Below are 16,908 nucleotides of genomic sequence, written 5' to 3' on the forward strand. Positions count from 1 at the left end.
GAAATATCATTTTAATTTCAAATGTATGACGGTACGGTGATAAATGCGCCACATCGGGTTCGAACCCGAGGCAAAAACCTTAAATACCAATCTCTCATCAACTACGCCATGAAACATGAGGATGCGGACAGAGCGTGCTAACAGATTTAAAGTGGCGGAGCCTGCTGATACAGGTTAAAAGTTACAACTGTTTCAAAAGACGACGACCGGTACCGAGACGGAAAGTAGATTCGAGGTAGTTATCATTCGATCCTGCAGGAGAACGAGCCTGGTCCGTCCAACATGCAGTTCATGCCGTCCGGACAGGAGTCGCTGGTGCACCTGTACGAGCCTTTCACCCCCGTACTTGGCGCTGTGTAAGAAAGATCAATAGTTTTAGTGAGTGCCATTTAACAGTAACATTGATAGCCTATCACGGGTTTAATCCTCGTCACGATATAACTAATACTATTTGCAGAACCATTTTGTGTTTTATCAAATGGTTTGATGTTATGCCAGGACTCAGTGGACTTCTTTTAAACCGAAAGCCTATAGATCAAGTTCAAAGAATAGTCGTCATTGATGCATAGAAATTTAATTCTGATATTCATAGTATTAATGGCGTACTTGATCAATTATGTGAAAATGTCAGACGTAAAAGTTAACGTTTCTTTTGATTGGGTTACTGTTACAAACAGAAATTAGGATTAACGATGGCATTTTATTCAGAAGTTCAACCTTTGGCATATCTCTACGTATCTTTCCACTATATCAAAGCTATGTGTGTACATGTATAAGTGAGCTTGTAGTACATGTTGTATGCATTATTAGCCGCGTTGTTGCGTTGGTATTGCATTGTATTTCTTGGTAACAGTTGAAAATGTTTTTCACCATGACAGATGAAGTGGGTGATCTCGTCCTGACAGGTCCAGTCGAAAGGACAGTAACTGTTCGCACACCAGTCGATGTCTGTGAAGATTTAAAATATACTTGGATCATTATTCGGTTAATTATTTTGAATACCCAGCTTGCACAGTAAAACCTGGTCGGGCAACAATCTGCAGTCACAAGCCAATTGAAATAGCCTCGTCTAATTCTACATAGATAAGACCCTCTGTTAAGTAACCAACTGTCTTACTCAACTTTGCAACCAGCTACCACTTTTTGCTGTCGCCAATGGGTCATTCACACTCCAACCAACAACCAAAATTGGAATCCAGTTCCTATAATGTTTCATAACTTATAGAATATTTATTGAAACGACAGTGTAGCATTTACTATGTTGTGTCATTTGCAGTTCTTACCTATTTCACAGAGGTCTCCACTATACCCTGTAGGACACCGGCAGTGGAAGGAGTTGACGTCATCAACGCATTGTCCGCCATTTTGACATGGAGACGAGGCGCACTCATCAACATCTGTCTAAAAAAAAAAGACAACATTAGGGAAAAAGGAAATTAAGAATGGTATATTGCCTTCCGGATTTTGTTTAGCGTATACAGTTCTGTGTTCGATGATATCTTTTTTCAAGCATCGTAGGCACTTTCGTCCGGCAATATAGAGAGGATGTTACCATATCTAAAGGCAGTTTTAGTGATTTTGATTCTGTTACATTCTGCTTTCCTTTTTTATTTTTACAGATGTGATGTGGACTCTTCAACAGCAAAGAAGGCAACAAACGCGAAGTGAAGATATGAAAATTAGTTAAATATGGAATGTAAAACATGCACACAATCAATCTACTAGATACTCACTTGTCTCACAAAACTTTCCATCAAAACCGTCTAGGCATGTGCAGAAGTTGTAGGACTCGTCAAAACACGATGTACAGTTTCCTCCGTTGTAGCAAACGTTCTGTCCACATGGCTTGGGTTCTGCAAAAAGAGAGCGATTTTCCTTAAAATAAATTCCCTTCGGTAAGGTTGGTTATGGAAAGTGGCATATCAAAAACAATTATTTCTTTGAACAAACGGAAGTGAATATATATCAATGTTTGCCGGCATAGAATGCAGTCGTGGTTCATTGTAAGTAATTATATTCAAAGCATCGACATAAACAATAGTGATGATAGCTCCAGAACAAATCCCCTGATAAAGTTTGATTGATTGATTGATTGATTGATTAATTGATTGATTGATTGATTGATTGATTGGTATAGCAACAGGAAAGAAGCTAAACTGATGTATTAGGTATTAAGGCAGATTCAGCTACTGATACAGACCTTTGAAATTGGCTGATTTAAGTTGACTATCTATAGGACCAAACTTTGCTCTTCCAATGTAAACTTGGCGTATGTCTCATAATGAGGCTTGAAGCACTGAATTCAAAATTTAGCAGAAAATAACCGGATTGGCAGACATAGTTGTGAAGGTCAGTGCATGATGTGGTCTTAGCCAGGTAGTTGTCTGAGCTATCCAGAAGCAGACACAGGTCACAGGGTGTAGCTGGCTCACTGGACGACCACTGTAGCTCATCTGGTAAAATAGATAATGATGTATTAGATAGAGATGACATTGTGACAGTTGGATGTAGCTATATGGATCAGAAAATCTACAGATGAGGGAGGGGGGTATCGACTCAGTCATGTTTGGGACCGAATTCTTTAGAAGTAACCGACAATGTTTAACATACTTGTTTACTGCTGCTGCTGGACAATACTTTCTTCTGTACATAAGAAAATCATTATTCTTGTATATATGACAATTCTTTGGGACAGCATTCTTAGCAGCGACACCTAGCTGCAGTGTGGAATAGTCAGTAATGTATTGAGAAAGGTAACAGACGGTTACAGAAACGTCGGCTGTGATGTTATAAGTAGTGATTGTGAATACAGAGCATTGTTATCCCTATTCTAGATACACTAGATTTGTGACACTAGATATTTGCATTTTTGTCTAAGCAGAATGCTTTCAGTTACATCATCGAAATCTTTCTAAGTTGTTTTGTCCCTTTCCTTAAATATGTTGAATAAAACTGATGTTTCTGTGACAAAATTACTTATCCCTTAATTTCCATAATGCAGATGATGTATCATATTCTTCGACACATGTCCTGAAACATTGAAGAAACGAACCTGAAATGCCAGATCCATCGCTGTATGCGAGAGTAACTGGCAGAACCTTCCCAGCGATCCAGTGGGACACGTCACTGGAGGCAGCGATGCTCTGACCAATGAGATTTTGCTGTTCGGCCTTACGGACATCCGCCAGGAAGCCGCCCTTCACACCACACAACAGGGACGCGGCATCATAGGAGGCGGCAGTGGAGGAGAACTGGTAACATGCACCTACATCCAAAACTGAAATAAAGGCGAGAGCATGTATGTACGGGTTTTGCATGGCAGACCCATGGTCTTATGCTATATGCTTACAGTATACTAGTATATGCAATACATTACAGTCACTTTATCCTATTGATTCTAGCATTCCACATCCGCCTGTTTCTTGCTTGTCTGCTTGTGTGTTCTAAAGCTTAGTGTTCACAATCCATCAACAGGGAGTCTTCAACCGGGTTGTGTCCTCCACGCGCGTAAGCTTTCAGGGTTCTCGAGAAATTCATATGAACGGTAATCAATAAGTCCTAAAGTTAACCCAAAACTACTCAAACTTGATACATAAGTATATAACATGAAGTCTTTTATCAATATCAATCAAATTTGAAATCATTGTGCTCATTACTCTCCATTCAACGTATTTTCGTTACTGGGTGTCATCTGCAAAGTAATGCATGTTTCATTTTGCACTGAACGACGAGGAGCGATTCATACGTTTTTCGGCTTCACCCAGAAGTGGTATGTAACCGTTCAAACGAGCATTCGTTTAGCTTTTCCCCTTTCAATACTGAAAAAATCTGAAATGAAACCTACACCATTTACCATATTACTCTCAGCCCCAAGAACCAACAATCACTCAAACATGGATATGTGTGATATCCAAACCGGAATTTCCGCTGCAGTACCTCATAAAGCCACTAGGGACCCATTAGCGAACTTGACTCTTTTTTCCCGACCCCTACGCACGAGATAAATATCTTCTAGATCCATTCACAGCTTCTCGAGTTATGCTGTTCACAAGTACAGGGAGAGAGAGAGACAGATATAGAGAGACAGACAGACAAACAGACAGACGGCACTGAAAACAAAACCTTTTTGGCGAAGGTAATCATAACCGTTCCGAGTGTCAACCATGTGGCGCCTGACTATCCTGAACGTCTTCTTTGTCGGGAAAAGTACTCAGACATTGACATTGTGGCTATTTCAATAGATTATAAGTGATTCAATGTATCTTCAGATACCTGCTTCGCAGTTATCGCCGGCGACACCTTTGGGGCAGACACAGGAGTAGCTGTTCAGTTTGTCCACGCACGTTCCACCGTTAGAACAAGGGTTGCTGGCGCACTCGTCTATGACTGTAAGACATAAATATCTTAAATTATCAGCTAAGAAATCAGAAATCGGTCATTCGGGATAACAAAATCATTGGTTGGAAACGATTAACGAAAAAAAGCAAAATTTAGACACAGACTGTTGTTATGAAACCGTCGTTCGTAGTGTGGTATTTGATTTAGCACGTTGGTCGTGATTATCCTAACATGGGAGCCAACGTACCTATCTGACAGTTATCTCCAGTCATGCCAGCTGGACATTGGCACGTGTAGTTGTTCACTCCATCGATGCAAATCTGTCCGTTCACACAGGGGCTACTTGCACATTCGTCGATGTTGACTGTAACAGATAAAAATTATTTTCAATTTTCGCAACTACAAAACTGTTGTATCACTCAACATGTAGAAATTGAAAGTTTGCAGATAAGAATCAGCTCCATACGTCGCGGGAGTGCGTACGAGTGGACGTGGGGCAGTGCCTCCTGGAACGTGTTCGAGAGGGCGTCAGGGAGAACTTGCGGGAGTGCGTATGGGAGGGCGCCCGGGAGCTGAGAAAGGGATCCGGGAGCAGGGGCGAGGAGCACGACCATGTAATTACACTCAAAGGGTAGTGAGGGAAATAATCTACGCGTGCGGCTCAGCATCATTGTCTTTCTGATGAAGTTACTCACCGTCACAGCTGTTTCCAGTGTAACCGGTGACACAGCTACACGTGTAACCGTAGCCCTGGTTCTGGCACGTCGCTCCATTCATACACGGACTGCTCACACATGCGGCTGTAGAAACATCATAAAGAAACACAGGGATAAACATGATAATGCATACTTCAGGTCTAGTGATATTGCAAACATCCTGAAGACAGTTTTTACGTATTGAAAGTGTAAAAGGTTTTTTAAATGACTTTCGCCATTAGCATATGGTATTTTGAAAGAGTGGACAGTCAAGACGAATCATACTAACTTGCCGAGCCTCTACACACGGTGTACACAATCCTGTCTCCGGGAAAGGCATCGTGTGTGACCTGCAGACTCAACCGACTCTCGACTATCCCGCGCTGGCAGTACGAGGTGGTACATTCGATGAAGCCGAAACTCCTCCCGTTTGTAGATCCCGCTGAGAAAGCCAAGTTCGCAACCTCAGCTACACGGACGGACGGGTTACATCTAAGCACGTTGTTGATGTAGGGGTCGGAGTTGTACTCAGTCACGCACCTGGAACATGGAACAGTTATCCGTTGTGTAAGCCAAATTTGATAAAAAGGAGAAAACTGATGATTAAGTTCTGTTACATTCTGTACATATTACACGACTGTCTCTCCCACTTCTAACTTAACCCATATGCGCATCTTGTTCATTTCTTTGCTACTTTATATAACTAGTTCTTTACATGCTAAGACAACTAAGCGATTCGTGAAGTTTTTTTTTATTTGCACAAGATCTACGTTCTTGATTCAATCTTGATTATATTATGTTAGATCCGTTTCATCGGTAGGTAGGACAACAGTGGATATATAAAGAAAGGATTAAAGATAATCACCCGTTCTTGATAATACCAACGGAATTAAGACGACATTTCAGTATAGATAAAAAAATTATTAGATCGTTTTGGTTCTGCTTTAGTCCAGATCATAAGATATAGGTTACTAAGTACACACGCACTGCTGCATCAAACAGATCCCATGTACCTGACATAACTACTAGAACCGTTGGCTGCGTATTGTTCCCCACAGCCAGTGGGCCTGAGACCGAAGTCTGCGCAGAGGTTTTGGTAGTCTCGGCACCAGTCTTCAGAGGCAGACAGCCCGTCCGCCGGCAGTCTAGCCTCGATAGCAAAGAATTCAATTCCTTGATAGTCTTGGTTTGCGGTTCGAAGGACCTCAAATGCATGGTTCCCGGCTGAGGATAATGGTGCATTTTGTTTGTATGTGAATACACATGATGAAATGAACAAAAAAAAAGGTTGTTAAGGTACACACTGTTGATGGTTCTCCTGCACCGCCTAAAGGCCTTGGGAAAAGGGTCGGGTTTCCGGTTACCCGAGCTACCAGTACATTTCAAGTACTTACAAAATGTATTCACATTCAACTTACATATCCATAGTGCTCGAAAGCAAGACAATTCAAGGCCAACCATGACAAAGTCTACTTTGATAAAATTCAATATAATGTTTAGAGGCCCCTTGATTTGGAACAAGCTAAGTCAATCTCAACGAAATTGCCTGTCCCTTCCCACTTTTAAAAAATATCTGAAAGGACTTGATAGATCAGTCAACTGCAACCTCCTGATTTGTTTGTTTTTATGTTTTTTTATTTGTGAAACACATGCTATTCATTCCACTTTGCACGATTGTTAGGAACTTACCATTTTTTTCAATTCTGTAAATTTGATATGTCATTTGATTGCATTATTTCTTTAGTTAGTAGTTATTTAGTCTGTTGGTTTTCCTTATTTAGTCATTTGTCTATAATGATTATAAGCTAATTACTTAAGTTAAATATTAAGTCATCTACCGTAGTTAAGGGGAAACTCTAGCCTGGATAAATCTTGAAGCTTTCTGGTTTCCAAAGCATGTTTTATAGTTCATTTATGTTCAATGTAATTGTTTTTATGTGCGAATAAACAATAAGCAAACAATAAACAAACCCTAGCCTTTTGGAGGGACCGCTAGCAAGGGACACAACATTTCGTTTAAATCTAAGTGATGAACATTCAAACAGAATCCAAGTAGTCTTGCAAACTCTATTACAGACTTCTACGACTTATATTTTCACACTCTGTGCAGTGAAGGTTCTGAACATTCGATGTAAGAATGTGTAGTACATATTTATATACTTCTTTGTTCAGTTTATGAATATAAATTTGCTTGTACAAAGTATATCGTTTTTTTTATTTGTTGGGTCGATCGAAATCTAAAAACAAATGGCTAAAAAAAGACAATCCCTACCTACCGACCCTTTTTTCAGGACCAAAACCGAAAATACATTATCATTTCCCCCAAGCCTGAGTTGAAAAAGAGGGAAGTTAGTTAAATTCTTCCCATGGCTATTAATGTTTCCATCACTTTTCTCTCCCACCGTTATCCAAACATTACGGCCTTGGCAGTTGTGTGTCTTAAACCTCCACATACTCTTTGTCATGCGCATGAAAGCATTTTTAAAGTCCTAGTCGGCGTAACCTAGCAGGGCTTGCACCCGCGATCGATCGAACGCAAAGCAAACACATCTATAAAAGACGTCATTGCATCGCATAGGACAAGGGCGAAACGTTTTGAAACGTGTTAGAAGAAATTTCTCTGTAGCACTATGTTACAATATGCTTTCCAAAAGTCATAATGTGAGGCAAGACTGTCCGCGTTAGCACTTTTCTCTTTTTATGAAACCATTTCTTGTTCTCGGGAAGCCCTGTATTCCATTATTTTACAGTTGAATGTAAACTATACAGACCAACGTACTTTTTAGGAATTGGACAAGGCCATAAAAGGCCTTGGGCTATACAACTCCAATGTTAAACAAGAACATAGCACGTACAGGTCAAAAGATACAAAACGGAGGTTCTGCGCCAATACCAATGTCACATACTAGAGATACACAGACACACAGACAAACCCAAAACAATAGCTTGATGTTTCATGGAAATAATAAAAAGAATCAGATTATTTACAAGTTTTTACCTGAAGCCAAGACGGGAACACACAGCACTAAAAACAGGACAGCGGAACAGCGACGGTCCATCCTGTACGGTGGCAAACTCGAGAATGAACAACAGCCTTGTACTTTGTTACTCTTTGTCCAGCTCAAATGACTTTGAAGTGGCATGTTTTTATTTCTCCCAGTCATGATAGTGACAAACACATAAAAAAGTAAATGTTAGTATTTCGAACATTCAAACATTGTCAATTCTCAGTTGCTGTCTACATGACAACGTTCCTAAGTATTGCTCGAGGTACAACATATGCCGGGAAACAAAACACTGTAAGAATTAATAAACAGTGCAATTAATCAAGCAAAATGATTTTCTGTCGACGTGTCAACTGATCGCTAGGGAAGAAATTCGCCGAAATTCAAACCACTGTGGAATCTAGATTTGTAGTTTTAAATTTTTCAATGTGACGTTAGTAACTAGCTTGAGCTCCTTGATCTCATACCTTCGTATACTATCCGAACGACGTATTATAGATGTTTCTCATTGACTATGCAATCTCTAGTTTGCAGAAATTGTATAAGTTGATAGTCTTCTCTACCCAAATAAACAACAAAAAAACACAAGTACTGTACCTAAATCTCATCTTAGCTAAGAAGGCTTTTGATTTGATTTGAATAATGTACATTGAGCTACTCGTGGACATTGAACCCATTTGCTAAACTTAAAATAGTCTTGCCCAAATAACCCAGCTGCAAGGGAATGCTGGAATTCATCTCTCATATTTCAATTTATGCTGCTCACAAAGAAACGAACGTACTCAATCCAGTCAGTTCTTTCTCAGAACGAGACCTACCTAAATATTATGAAAATATCTTGTCCACTGCAAAGGTGTTGCAGACTAGAAAATACTTTGTTTTGGTGCAAGGTCCATGAGAAATCAACAAAACAAACTTAACAACTCGTCGATAAATGTATTAATTACCCTGTTACCAAACCGAACAGCAATCACACAAGCAACCAGAGAAATACAAGGAAACATTTACTTTCTTTGCGTTTCAACGCTTCCAGTGCAGACTGCCCGTGTTGCGAGGTTACCTGTGGCCCTGCGGGAGAAAGGTTCCTGAACTTTGGCCATGCAGTTTATGCCGTTGGGATAGGTGTCGTTGCTGCATTGAAACAGCGACTTAATGTATCGGTTTGTGCTTGTCGCTAAACAAAACAAGAGTCTGTTAAACCTCATCAGGCAGGTAAAAGGCTTTGAGTTTGCTACAATCCCAAATAGCTCTACATTTGCCATATGTATCTCTGTTTGTAAAACTGAAGGATGGGGACCATTTCTTTCATTTCAAGGCAACACGAATAAATATGGCGGATGGCTGAGTCGGTCTCATTGCGTGCTACAGGCCTAACGAATGCTGAGTAAAATTTCCGAACCTGGTCCTGGCCGGCCGTACTGACTGCGGAAACAAAAAAAGTGAATATCAAGAAATATTTACAAATCTAATTCGTGACTATTATTTTTTTTGCGTTTTGTTGTCTTACTTATAATGCCTTTTGTTCCCGCAAACTGTTCGGCCGGACCCCTAGTATATGTAACGGTGTACCTGTTTTGCTTCCAACTTGTAACCCTAGCGTTTGCACGCCAAATTAGAGCTGTGAATGTGGCATTAAATATGTAACTGGTATCGAACATTACCTGTTACATCGGTTCCTTTGAATTGGTACGTCAATGCTTGTTTGTTTTGCTATTCTTATCAAAGGCATTCGACTTTGAACACCGGTCATGTAGCCAAACTCTAAAATTGAAATCAAATGACTTCTTCTAAATTGGTTAAATAGCAACATCGGCAATAGATTTCAGTTCGTCGTCATCAATGGCTTATCACCAAATTGTTGTGGTATATCCGCGGTGTGCCCCGAGGGTTCCATACTTGGGCCCTTTCTTTTTCGAGTCTCTATAAATGATATTGTTGAAGGACTTGTTTCCCAGCCATTTCTCGTTGACAATCTAATTAATGCTGCGGGTTCGATTAATTTCGATTCGGAAAATATTCACACATGGTCAACCATATAGTTGGTGGAATTAAACCCCGCCAAACCTGAAGAATTTTTTTTTCTCCCAAAGAATTCGCCATGTTCATCCAACAGCTGCTGAAGTCACGGACCAGGTGTCTTTGAACAGACAAGACTAGGTCAGTCTCACAGACTATCATCCAACTAAGACACCACAGCTGATGTAGTTACCAGGCAAAAGACACACACACACACACACACACACACACACACACACACACACACACACACACACACACACAAGGCCAAGGGGCGTCCACTGGATAGTTACGATGAATCTACCTTGATCAGGTATAACTTTTCAATGCAAATGTTGGGATGGAGTAATGGCGTTTACTGGCTGTTTGCGGAACCAGTGTAGATAACTGTTAGATAAGCCCAGTCGTCATTTTTAGCAATCTACCATGAAAAGATAAGCTTGGACATTAGGTAAATTCTTGGGGCCGGGGCCGGGATGCTGCGTGCAGGTACTTTGTGACGTCATATTACTGAGAAAACTTAAGACAAAACCAGAGACTTCATATTAACCATGATATCATGCTAGGGCACAATTTTTAAAGGTTTTGATGTTATTTAAATTTTCCCTCTCAAAGATACTAAACATACAACAACGTTCATGGCTTGTCTGTCTGCTGAGCTAAACTGAGTGGGATATATTGAAAAGAAGTAGTGAAGTCACTCTAGTTCAAACAATGTTCACGGGGTGTTTGAAGTATAATCACTATTTTTTCAGCCAGAAGGTATATGTATTACTGTTATATAACTTATATAACGTGAACTGAACAGTGTATGATACAATAGCTGTTAATTACAGAATATAATTAGAAAATGAATGAATATTAGTGTCCTTTGTTTTATGATTTATACTGTATACCATCAAAGCATGTTTTCAATAAGATCAATCAATCATAAGTGGGAATCATATCAAGTCCCGATGCATAGCACTGTAGACATCTCTATTCAGGTTGTTCAGATTTTTGGCACAGGACAGCCAGTTGGCTTTTTTTATCTCTTAAATTCAATATGAAGTTTTCACTACATTGCATGTATCATTTGCTATGTTTTATCAACTTTATAACACGTTCAAGTCACTAAGGCATCAGGTCAAGTCAAGCCAAAGCCTTTATAGCACCTCGAATGCTTGTTCGGCTGCAAGGCCGCTTTTCAACAAGGTCGAGTAGAGGGTTTACAGATATAGAAGTTTATTGCCGTGGGCTAATTGCAAATACATGGTAAAAACATAGAGAAAAACATACATGCGTCAGTAAACTGTGTCTGACTTTGTTGTAACAATAGGCTACTGGTACTAAATACAATTGTTGGCTATATCTAAACTAGCTGGGTTTGACTTATATATAAGTCAATAGACAAGTCCTACATGTAATAAACATCAAAACAGCTGCAATTAGAAGTATATCAGACAACTACAATGTAAATCCGATTTGTTTTGTGTTTTCACCTTCATGTTAACCCAATGTGGACGGAATCGCGGAATCTAGATGATATAAGAAATTCCCTACAGATTTGAACAAACGAGTAGCATTTAGCTGGTAACAGAACTGTCAATTTTCAGAGCTTTGTGGTCGAGCGTGTGATCAGTCTCGTAAACGGTCGTCGCCATTTGAAATGGTTGTCGCCATTTGAATGGTCGTCGCCTTTTGAAATAGTCGTCGCCATTTGAAATTGTCGTCGCCATTTAAAGTGGTCGTCGCCAATTATTAAATCTCTGATTTATATGTGGGGATTAAGGAAAAGAAGCAAAAACGTTTATCAAGCAGTATTTTAATCACAAATGCACGACAGCACCGTGATAGATGGTAGAAATTATCGAAGAGATAAAAAAGAGTGCACCAACCTGAGTTAAATTCTAATTCATAATCAACTACGCCACGAAAAATCACGGTGTGGACAAAGTGTGCTCATAATGCATTGAAGTGACGGACGCGTAAAAAGACAATTTGAAAAGGCGACGGCCGTTTAGGAGTCAAAAATCAGCTTCGAGGTCGTTATCACTCGATCCTGCAGGAGAACGAGCCTGGTCCGTCCTGCATGCAGCTCATGCCGTCCGGACAGGAGTCGCCTGTGCACCTGTACGAGCCTTTCCCCCAGGTACTTGGTGCTGTGTAAGGAACATCAACTAAGTTTAGCGAGTGCAATTTAACAGTAACATCGGTACTCTATCACTGGTTCAATCCCTGTCAAGACATCACTCATACTTGTCACACAACCAATCTCATCAAGGGGTTTGACGTTTTTCCCGGAATCAGTGGATGTTCTTTGAACAGAAATCTTCCAAGACAATTCGTCACTGACGCATTGAAATGTAGTCCTATATACAAAATGTAATACTACTGGCGTACTTTATCAAGATTGTGAAAATGTCGGACGTAATAGGTAATGTATACAGCTAAATTTGGTTTACTGTCACCAACAGAATTTGGGATTAACGAAGACTCCTTACTCCTAAGACAGCCTTTGTCGAATCCCTACATATTTTTTAACTATTTCCATGTTACCATGTGTCGCATGAGCACGTACATTGTATATGTGAGCCTGTAGTGTATAATGTATATATCATTAGCCATGTTGTTGCGTTGGTATTGTATTGTATTTCTTGATAACAATCGGAAATATCTCTCACCATGACAGGTGAAGTGGGTGATCTCGTCCTGGCAGGTCCAGTCAAAAGGACAGTAACTGTTCGCACACCAGTCGATGTCTGAGAAGACATTAAAATCGTCTTCTCGTTAATCCTTTTGAATACTCCTAGCTTGTAATAATGCCGTTCACAACTCCGAGTACGCATTCGCAAGGTCAAAGGTTAAGGGCAATAACTTGCTCTCAACCATTGTTAGGGACCTTCACCTTTGACGTATCACTATCAAGACGCTGCGCATAAGTACTCGTAATCCTGAATAACCTTATTGTAAAGCATATGTGCATCAAGGTTATGCTGTTTCATAAATTTGTGTCATAAGTGGGACATTAAGTGTTTCGTTGTCTTACCTATTTCACAGAGGTCTCCACTGTACCCCGGAAGACACCGGCAGCGGAACGAGTTGACGTCATCAACGCACTGTCCGCCATTTTGACAAGGAGACGAGGCACACTCGTCCACGTCTGTCTCAAAACAAACAAAACAACAAGAAGGCAACGTTACGGAAAAATGAAGAATGGTACATTTCCTTGCGGATCTTTTTTTGGCGTATACAGTTTTGTGTGCGATCAAGTCTTTGATTAGCCCAGTGATTATGGAAGGAGTTTTCTGAATATAACAGGAAGTGGTGTTCATTCTGACACTGTGGCGTTTATTTTTTCTTCCCTGTGTTTTCTACAGATGTAATGTTAACATTCTCAGGAGCAATGAAGAAGCAAACGTAGAATCATTTGAGATGAAATTTAGCTGGATATGGAATTAACACTGAATATAAAACGTGCACACAAGCTACTAGATACTCACTTGTCTCACAAAACTTTCCATCAAAGCCGTCTGGGCATGCGAAGAAGTTGTAGGACTCGTCAAAACACGATGTACAGTTTCCTCCGTTATAGCAAACGTTCTGTCCACATGGCGTGGGTTCTGCATTAAGAAAACAAAATAAAACATTTAATGTGTTGTATAAATAACCATTTCTTTGAGCTAACGAAAGGGAATGTATAACAACGTTTGCGGCATGGAATACGAGTTTTCTCGGCGAATATTGGTACATTGTAAGTTTAAAAATACAACTAAATGTCATCAACAATTCTTATCAAAGCCACAGAACAGGAAGCCAAGCTGACTTCCTGGTTATCAAATACACGCCCAACTACTAAAACAAAACTTTTACGAAATTATTTGACTATCTATAGGGCAAAATGGTTGCAATGTAAACTTGGCGTATGTCTCATAACGAAGCTTTTAACACTGAAATTGAAATATTACCCGATTGACAGACATAGTTGTGAAGCTCCGTGCATGAGGTGGTCTTCCCCAGATAGTTGTCTGAGCTGTCCAATAACAGGCACAGGTCACAGGGGGCAGCTGGCTCACTTGACGACCACTGAAACTCATCTGGGAAAACAAATCATACAATATTAGATACTGATGACATGATGACACATGAAATCGTTGGATAGAGAAGGTTATCTATGGACTAGAACATTCATGAACCGTGATGAGATGGAATAAACGCAGTCATGTTTGGGGCCGTATTCTTCAGAAGCATCGTCCTAATGTCCTAATGTCTAACGTCCTAATTCATTGCTGCTCAATTTGGGTCCGCATTGTTAGCAGCGACACCTATAGCTACCTTTAGTGTTTAATAATCAATATTGCATTGGGGAAGGTAACAGACAGTTACCGAATCGTCGGGTGTGATGTAATGTCCTGGTTGTAAATGAAGAACCATATCACCCGTGTATTAGATGCAATCCGTAATATAGGTCATTTTCATTTTTGTCTCAGCATGAAGCTTCACTATTGAGATATTTCTGAGTTGGGTTGTCACTTTCCGGGAATATGTGAAATACATCTATTGTGTCTGAGACAAAATTACTAATCCCTACATGTTCCCACTACTCCATAGCCTACAGATCTTATACTCTTCGACACTGATACTGAACCGTTGAATATACCCTTACCTCTTCCCTCATAACCTCAAGGAAAATTGGCCTGCAGGCTATAGAAAAACAAACAGACGTTCGAACAAACGAACCTGAAATTCCGGATCCATCGCTGTATGCGAGACTAACTGGCAGAACTTTCCCAGCAATCCAGTGGGAGACGTCACTGGAGGCAGCGATGCTCTGACCAATCAGATTCTGTTGTTCGGCCTTCCTGACATCCGCCAGGAAACCTCCCTTCACACCACACAACAGGGACGCGGCATCATAGGAGGTGGCAATGGAGGAGAACCAGTAACATGCGCCTATATCCAAAACTGAAATAAAGGCGAGAGATTGATACGAACGGTGATCAATAAGTCCTAGACCTAACCCAGAACCACTGAAATTTGGTACATATGTATGTTACACGAAGTCATGTATCAATATCAACCAAATTTGAAATCATTGTGGTCATTACCCTCTATTTAATGTGTTTTCGTTACTGGGTGTCATAATAATAACTTTATTGCACAACAATTGTACAAGGTACAGAGTATGGCATTCACTGGTACATAGATAACATTCTATTAGGCTAATCCGTCTATCTTATACAATATGGTGTGCTAGTCTATCTAATACAATATGGTGTAGTAGTATGGGATGACAATGGGATTTTACAATTATTGGAGGAGTTTCTAACGTCTAGACATTCTTTGATATATTTCCCAATGTATACCATGCATGGATTGTCACATGTCATTATGTACTTAAATTTGCTGTTCACGTCCATTGAGATATATCCTGGTAAGTCATATATACAAAGTAATGCGTGTTTTATTTTGCACTGAACGACGAGGTATGTCATATATACAAAGTAATGCGTGTTTTATTTTGCACTGAACGACGAGGTATGTCATATATACAAAGTAATGCGTGTTTTATTTTGCACTGAACGACGAGGTATGTCATATATACAAAGTAATGCGTGTTTTATTTTGCACTGAACGACGAGGTATGTCATATTTACAAAGTAATGCGTGTTTTATTTTGCACTGAACGACGAGGTATGTCATATTTACAAAGTAATGCGTGTTTTATTTTGCACTGAACGACGAGGGATAATCTGTAAGTTCTCGGCTTCGCCCTCAAGTGAGGTGCACAAATCAAATTCAGCATGATCATAAAGAACAAAGCCTTTCATGAATGTCTATCAAAATTCAAATCATTGCGGTCATGTTGTGAGGCCAAGAATTTATTGATGATCCCCCGTACTTCAGTGCAAAATCAAACAGCTTTGGACATACTTGTTTCAACAAAAGAACCATTTAATTCGTGTGATTCTGTTCGTTTTAATGAGCCAATTCCAAGGGTTATATTGACACTGAGTGCATGCGACAGATCAACGCCATCTAGGAATATACCAAATGAGGAAGAGTGACAAAACTTTGTCTCGTGGTATGTAATCACTCAAACAAGCATCGGTCATACATTCTGACTATTTCGGTACATTATTAGCGGTTCTACCAGGTACATACGTGCTTCGCAGTTATCGCCGGCGACACCTTTAGGGCAGACACAGGAGTAGCCGTTCAGTCCGTCCACACAGGTACCGCCGTTAGAACAAGGGTTGCTGACACACTCGTCTATGTCTGTAGGACAGAACTACCTTAAATCATCAGCTAAGAAATCAGAAATCGGTCATTCGGGATAACAAAATCATTGGTTGGAAACGATTAACGAAAAAGCGTAATTTAGACACAAACTGTTGTTTTGAAACCGTCGTTCGTAGTGTGATATTTGATTTAGCACGTTGGACTGTGATTATCTTCATGGGAGCCAACGCACCTATCTGACAGTTATCTCCAGTCATGCCAGCTGGACATTGGCACGTGTAGCTGTTCACTCCATCGATGCAAATCTGTCCGTTCACACAGGGGCTACTTGCACATTCGTCGATGTTGACTGTAACAGATAAAGAACGATTTTCAATTTTCGCAACTACAAAACTGTTGTATCACTCAACATGTAGAAATTAAAAGTATGCGGATAAGTGCGGGAGTGCGTACGAGTGGACGTTGGGCAGTCCGGCGGGAGTGCGTCGGGAGTGCGTCCCTGAGGTGACTCCAGTAGCAGGGAAGAGGAGGAAGAGGAAGAAGGGAGCAGCACGACCATGTAATTACACTCAAAGGGTATACGGAGGTAAATAGTCCACGTATTGCTTACCTAAATGTAGAAATAGATGAGA

The 16,908-nt window shown here is 40.3% G+C and overlaps 1 protein-coding gene and 2 long non-coding RNA genes across 3 annotated transcripts in view; all 3 read right to left on the reverse strand.

Moving 5' to 3' along the window:
* LOC136441940 (fibropellin-1-like) overlaps positions 1-16,835 on the reverse strand; it is a 26,763-nt gene extending 9,928 nt beyond the window's left edge. The window contains exons 1-10 of the mRNA XM_066438503.1: positions 16,730-16,835; positions 16,509-16,625; positions 16,199-16,312; positions 13,083-13,196; positions 4,586-4,702; positions 4,273-4,386; positions 3,176-3,277; positions 1,284-1,397; positions 871-948; positions 245-352 (exon numbers count right to left, since the gene is read on the reverse strand). Of these exons, the coding sequence (XP_066294600.1) occupies positions 245-352; positions 871-948; positions 1,284-1,397; positions 3,176-3,277; positions 4,273-4,386; positions 4,586-4,702; positions 13,083-13,196; positions 16,199-16,312; positions 16,509-16,625; positions 16,730-16,835 (1,084 nt within the window). The remainder of the gene's footprint in view (positions 1-244; positions 353-870; positions 949-1,283; positions 1,398-3,175; positions 3,278-4,272; positions 4,387-4,585; positions 4,703-13,082; positions 13,197-16,198; positions 16,313-16,508; positions 16,626-16,729) is intronic.
* Positions 1,746-3,166, reverse strand: LOC136442129 (uncharacterized). Its single transcript, XR_010756960.1, has 3 exons — positions 3,053-3,166; positions 2,325-2,453; positions 1,746-1,853 (listed from the first exon to the last, which is right to left on the reverse strand). It is a non-coding gene; the product is annotated as an uncharacterized lncRNA (long non-coding RNA).
* On the reverse strand, positions 13,540-14,981 carry LOC136442131 (uncharacterized). Its single transcript, XR_010756962.1, has 3 exons — positions 14,774-14,981; positions 14,002-14,130; positions 13,540-13,656 (listed from the first exon to the last, which is right to left on the reverse strand). It is a non-coding gene; the product is annotated as an uncharacterized lncRNA (long non-coding RNA).
* Positions 16,836-16,908: the final 73 nt, after the last annotated feature.

Source organism: Branchiostoma lanceolatum, chromosome 9 (genome assembly GCF_035083965.1).
Source record: "Branchiostoma lanceolatum isolate klBraLanc5 chromosome 9, klBraLanc5.hap2, whole genome shotgun sequence".
Taxonomy (NCBI): Eukaryota; Metazoa; Chordata; class Leptocardii; order Amphioxiformes; family Branchiostomatidae; genus Branchiostoma; species Branchiostoma lanceolatum.